Source organism: Corvus kubaryi, unplaced genomic scaffold, assembly GCF_017639235.1.
Source record: "Corvus kubaryi isolate FWS band 111438036 unplaced genomic scaffold, C.kubaryi_AGA036_p1.0 65365, whole genome shotgun sequence".
NCBI classification, from domain to species: domain Eukaryota; kingdom Metazoa; phylum Chordata; class Aves; order Passeriformes; family Corvidae; genus Corvus; species Corvus kubaryi.
In genome coordinates this window covers 127,204-133,707 of record NW_024581946.1, presented here as the reverse complement: position 1 = coordinate 133,707, position 6,504 = coordinate 127,204, and the positions used below count along the sequence as shown (strand labels likewise).

The following is a 6,504-nucleotide window of genomic DNA, read 5'->3' as shown; positions in this document are numbered from 1 at the left end:
AAATGTGGACATTCTATTAAATTATTAATTTCTTCCATGTTCTATATGAAGTTTCATTAATAACCCTTGACTTATAAAATAGCAGAATAGTAGGAAAATAACTAGCTTTTTTACCTTCATATGCAATAGGCTGAAGAGATTCCTATTCGGAACCTTCATGTAAACTTGGACAGTTGTGACCAATTATAAAGAAATATGTGCTATAATAGTTCTACATATATCAAATACAAATAAATGATCTTCGCTAGAAATTAATCTTTGTTGGTACCTCAAATATCAAGTGCCAATTTGAAGCTTCTGGGTTGCTTAACTAATTAGCTGTATTAGTTGCAATCTTACTTAAATTACCTTCCTTGATATATTATGCCTGCAAAATAAATTATTCATCTCACAAAACTTAGCTAAAGAGTCTTGCCTCTTCCTAGCTGCAGTATTTTCATCAAAGCAACAAACACATACCAGGGTATTTGTCTTAATTTATTCCATTATAAGGAATAGGCTCAAACATGCCTCCAAAAAGATATGTGGAGCTTACAATTAGTCAAACTACAAGCTGTACTATTCCAGTATTCAGAAACCAAAGACACACGTCTCTAGAAGGACAGTAGCACAAGAGGTCTGTGCTTTAACACATTTGTATGAGTTATTTTACTGTCTTTTCAGCAAGATGACAAATGTTTGATTTTGAAAACAAGAAAGCACTTTTGCGTGTTTGACTTGACTGTGTCTGACTGAAGCATGCTAGCAAACCCACAATTATTCATGTATTAAGTGAATACCTGGATCATATGCATGGAAGGCTTTAGTGTCTGATTTCTTCCGTCACCTCTTACAACAAAACTCAACAAAATTTACTTTCATTTAGAAAAAGATGCTTGCTGTACAGACATTTGGTGGGACACTGGTTGCAATGGTTAATAACAGATTTACCTAACTTCACAGCTGCAGATAGGGGTTAAAAATTACATTTTCTTCTAATTGTTTCTTCTTACATGTGAACATTTCATTTTCATCCTCAGAGTCTGTTTTGTCATAGGCTTTGATACTTTCTTTCATTAAGAGAATAGATAATATTCTATATTCTATAAGAGAATAGAAATTTTAGCTGTTACATAGGAACTCAATTCTAAAATACCCATCAGTTGCCTCATTTAATAATTTTTCATACTGCTATGCTTCACCAGTGATTTCCAAAGGAAAACAGAAAAAAAAACCCAACAAAACCACCCATGCTTCTAAAAGCATGTTTTCCTTACATCTCTAGCTCACCTACTTTTTAACCACCAAGCCTCACCGTTTGTGCTGTAATAGCATCTGTTGTGCTCTGCTTTGAAGGAGACAATGTTTGTCTCTTTCTAAAACACAAGCTGGTCCTAACATAAATAACACACCTAAGTATCCCTGCGGTGAAAGTTTTTATAACATGCAGTCAGACTACCTGAATACAATAGGCCAAGTTCTACCTGAAATTTGAGTTGACTTCCACTTGCTAACAGCCAACTAACATAATTAGGTAATCCTCCCTCAGCAGTACCTACAATGGGTCTGTGAAATCAGGAACTTTACATATTTTACCTGAATCACCTGCCTGCTGTAAGCAAGCCAACCAAGCTGCACTCTGGGAAACTACAGTGCCAAGGCTCAGTGCAGATGAAGAGCAGATGGTAGGGGATAGAGCTGACACAACAGACTGTGACAAAGGCACAAGTAAGCTAGGCATTAAGTGAACTTCATATTCTTTGTGCAAGCTCACACTGAGGTGGAGGTAAATCTGTTTGGTTACCATGCACTATGACACGTATATACTGAGGCATTTCTGTACTGACAACACCATCTGCCACAGACCTCCCACTCAGTTCAGTGAGAGCAAGTGCATGTCCTGGTCAAATAAAACTTTCACCATGGTCATCTCTCAGATAGAGGTGTCTCTTATTTTCACACTTGATCCCTTTAATGTTCACTATAATAGAAACTGTTATCCTGCTAGGTAGGTTTTGTACAGCAGGTCATGAGCCACGGAAGAACTGTTGGACATACTGTGATGGTGATGAAAAATAGTCAGGTCTTAGTAAACACCCCCTCTCCCTTGCCATTGTCTCTGATGGGCAATATGATTTGTCTTAAGGTCAGAACACTAGGTGGGAATTGCAGGAGAAATGCTTTGAATGCTCACATAATCAATGTATTCCAGAGATGGGAGAGTTGTGGTGATTGCTATTGACTTTGGTAAACATCAGCCTGAAAAAGTCTATAAAATGCTGTTGAAGACTGGGCCAGCTGAGCAAACTGGTATCCCGAGGCTGCAGCTTCCTGGTGAATCCCCAGATCCACAGGGAAACCTGCAGGGTATGTCCAGCCCTAAGATAGGGAACATTTCCTGTTGAGTGGGTGAGTAAAGGTGCTAAGATCTGGTAAAACACAAAGATAAAACCCTAAAGGTTTTAGGTGCTTTGTAATTCTGAATTCCGCAATGCTAAAGACTGCAAACCTGTTCATTTGTAGCAAAACCTGCTTATATTATCACCTTTTATACCTGCTTATAGTATATATTGCATTGACAACATTTAGATGCTGTGTTAGCAACCAATCTAATAATAATAATCCACATAATCAGTGTCGTATTTCTAATGCCTGACCAAGAGTCTTCTCTCTATCACCCTGCTACACATACATAACAGAAGGTACATATCCATTAACAGGAGGACTACTCCTTTACAAATTATGTTGACCAAATGCAGACATTTAAAACTAAAAAAAACCCAAAACAACAACAAAAAACCCCCAGAAAGTGGCATGGTCATTGTATTGGTGCTAGGAAAACATCTGACTGCTGTCAGATACTTTTTTCTTAGAAGATGGATCCGGGAATCTTATGTGATCCATATGGGAGTCTTTCCTTCTAATACATATTTTTGTTGAATAAAATAAACTAGAGTTGCATAGTATTGTTATTAAGAAGTATTACTGAAGGTACGACACCTGAGAATACACAACATCTGTGCTCCTTACCTGTTGGAAGAGGTTGTATCATCATCTTATGCCTGTGATAGTTTTTTAATTTTTGCATACTATTTGCATATGTGATTTACCAGCAGCATGTTGTGATCTGACAGCCCTCCAATTCTGGCTTCAGTGGACTGTGACAGAATTTGAATTTCTTAACTAGAACTTTGTGATTATCATACATGGTCTTTAGGCTTCATCTTTTGGCTTCACAGTCCACTAAAGCACTACAATGACAGTCACCAGGCATACATTCTCTGAACCGTGAATAAAGGAAACAGAAGAGGTAGGAAGAATGTGGAATTTCAGTGTTAGAGAAAATGCTGTAGATGAAGAAGCCTTTGTCCTTGTCCACAGACAAACACAACTGAAAATTAGGTCTGATATTCAAAGCTGGTTCAGTGCCGTTTTGTATGAACATTTTCAATAATAAATTTAATTCTAAATAAAAGTAAGACTAGGCCAAAACACCAGTTCTTCCTGTCCTGGAGAATGTCCGATCTGTATTTTTTACTTTGTTCACTTTGCACATGTTGTCAAAAGCAGTTTACATGTTTGACTTATGTGAAATCAGTGCATGTTAAAGAGTTATTCAGCACTTTCTTACATTCTTGGGCCAGTGAATGTTATTAGTCAATTCTGAGAATTAAGCATACAAGATGAATGCCTTTCTGTAACTGAAAGTTTAATTGGCTAACCAACTTGTGAATTCCAGTCAGCTTGCCCTGCATGAATTATAAAATAGGAATTAAAATAGTTGAAGTAGGAAATTATACTGTATGGGTTTGGGTTTCTTCCCCTGTTCTTCAGAGAAGAGTCCTGTTCTTCCAATGTTGAGAGGATATGGAAATACTATTTCCTGGGATATTCTATCGAGTAGTAATTTCCACAGTATTCTATTATAGTTTGTCAGTATGGTTTTCAGGACTTCCATAGTCATTAATTAGATGTTAAGATAAAATCCACTAGAATTAGACAGATACAAGTCTGTAAGTAAAAGGAAAATTAGGCCCATCAATTCTTAGCATTAACTCAAGAACCCATTTAATTATAGGATTTGGGAAGTTTGCAATTATCTTCTAAATTGGATATTTACTGATAAATTATTATCAAAGTGTCACGTGTGTGTGAAATTTTACTGACATCTGATAGCTAGTTCTACAACAGTGGCCTCTAACAGTCAAGAGGAATGTCACTGATACAGAAAATGCGATTTCTTTTTCCTTCAGGGGTCCTGGGCCTTTGTAGTTGATAGGAAAAACTTCTATTTGTACAGGCTTTGAGGAGGTACTTTATTTTGCTGACTTAGGAACATGTTTTTAAGAAATGAACTCAAACTTTTATTCCTATAAAAATCTTTCCTCTTTAAATAATCCTTCTCATTTTCATTTGCTGCTTTCCTCTAGAACATGATTTTCCCATAGTGAAATGGCAAAGTCTGAGAACTTAAACATATGGCTTGCTTCAAATATGAAACAACAGATAATGCAGACATTTTTCATTCCCTATGGTGGATGGTGTTTTCTTTTGACATAAATGGTATGTATTCCTTTTTGACTAAAGGTTAAGAACATTGTTTTGTAAAGACAGGAATGCACATTACCTGTACCAATTAACAAACTGTTTCAGACTTTTCCATGAAGTGTAATGTGGAGGAGGAATGGAAAATCCTTTAAAATGTCAGACTGTACGTTTAGTTTACTTTGGTAGTAATATGGGTGTGGCATTTTGTTGCTAGGACACCTCATTTTTTTTAAACTTGTTCCTCGTCAGTAATACTGCGCAAATAATGTTTTCTTTTGTATTTTTTTGTTTGTTTGGGTGTATCCAGTCTTTGCTGGAAAATTCAAGCAAGGAAAGAACGTATACTAAAGGAACCATGTTCAAAAGATCAGCAAAGCTGAGATCTAAGTTAATTCAGAAAGATTTTGAATTTTGCATTTAGTAAAGGAGCATGATTCCAAATGAAGAATAAGGAATCCGTTCACATTGCAGCTGGTACACGTTCCTGGGAAGCCTTTTTTCTTCCTTTGTGTGTAAGCCTGTGCCATCCATCGCGCCATCACAAACGGAACCCACCTTAGAGGGAACTGAAAGAAAAAGCACAATAGGACCACGTGATACGAATTGCTATTAGCCTTTCAAGGCACACACTAAGTAGAATATTAAATTATCTCAGAATATTTCTTTGTATTTGCTGAGGTATAGAAATTGTATGAGCATTTAATTGCCACGTGCCATATTCCCCATTGTGCTTTTAACACACTTCTTCCAGCCTGTCTGGCACGACGAGTGCATGGTAAGTAATTTTAACAAGGGGGGCTACAGATCCTTTGTTGTCATCCTTACACAGTCTGCGGCACACGCTCGGGAAACTCGTTGTATTGTACAGCTTTAGATAGAGCTGTAGGATCCCTGCAACTGAGTGAGCCGTACGCAGGAGCAGGATACCACCTGGAAAATCGGAACTGCCAGAATTAGCCTTCTAGCCAGAGACACGGGATTGGTGGGGCAGCAGAGCTCGGGTGCTGCCCGTTCAGAGCCCCGTGTCGCAGCCCAGCGAGCGCCGGGAGCCTCGGCAGTGCTGCTCTTTTTTGGGCAGCGGGAGCCCCCCGCCTCTGCCCGCAGGGCACGGGGGTGTGGAGGGGGGTGTGGAGGGGGGTGTGCCCGCCGGCCCTGTCCGCGCCCGCTGCCCCCGGCGCCGCCGCTGCCCTGCAGGGACCAAACCCGCTCCTCCGGGGGCGGCTCCGGCGGGACTTGGCGGCAGCCAGGCGGGCGGGGGTCGCCGGCAGGCAGAGGCGCCGGGAGCGGCCGGGGCTCGGGGAGGAGGGGCTGGCGGCGGCGGGAGGAGGAGCGGGCGGCCAGACGTCACTTTCCCCGGCCGCGTGTTTACGTGGAGCTGAAGATGGCGGCGCCGGTGGCACCGCCACGGCAGCTGTCGTCGCTGTGAGGCAGGACGGGACGGGACGGGACCGGACCGGACCGGACAGCGAGCGTGTACGCTCCGGCTGAGGGGAGGGCACGGGGCAAGCCCCTCCTCCTGCTGCCGGTAACACCCTGCTCTTCCGCACAGACACCATGGAGGACGAGGAACGGCTGAAAAAGCTGGAGGCTGGGAAAGCCAAGGTAGGAGGAGGAGGCGGTGGCGTGGCCGGGAGACAGCGGGGTGAGGGCGGGGGAGGGTTGTCAGTGGGGCCAGGCCGAGCCGCGCGGTGCGGCGGCGAAGCGGGGCTGCGGCAGGGGCTTGGCGCGGGGCCCCGCCGCGAACAAAGCCGCGGGCGGAGGAGGCGCTTTGTGCCGCCCGCCCCGCGCTCCCCCGCCCGCCGCGGGGCCGGGCTGCGCTCCCGGCCGGGCGGTGGGTGCCAGTGCTCGGCGACACCGGCCCCGACAAATGGCACGCCACAGGTGCCCGTCACGGGGCCGGACGGTGACAACCCGGACAGCACCCGCTGCGGCGCCGGGCGGAGGAAGAGCCGAGGAGGAAGAGGAGAAGGAGCGTTA

General features: G+C 43.1%; 1 protein-coding gene across 1 annotated transcript in view; it reads left to right on the top strand.

The window, feature by feature from the left end:
• Window positions 1-5,874: 5,874 nt before the first annotated feature.
• Window positions 5,875-6,504, top strand: part of LOC121673360 (A-kinase anchor protein 9-like) — a 107,054-nt gene continuing 106,424 nt past the window's right edge. Inside the window, exon 1 of the mRNA XM_042046618.1 lies at window positions 5,875-6,129. Within this exon, the coding sequence (XP_041902552.1) occupies window positions 6,082-6,129 (48 nt within the window). The 5' untranslated portion in view covers window positions 5,875-6,081. The remainder of the gene's footprint in view (window positions 6,130-6,504) is intronic.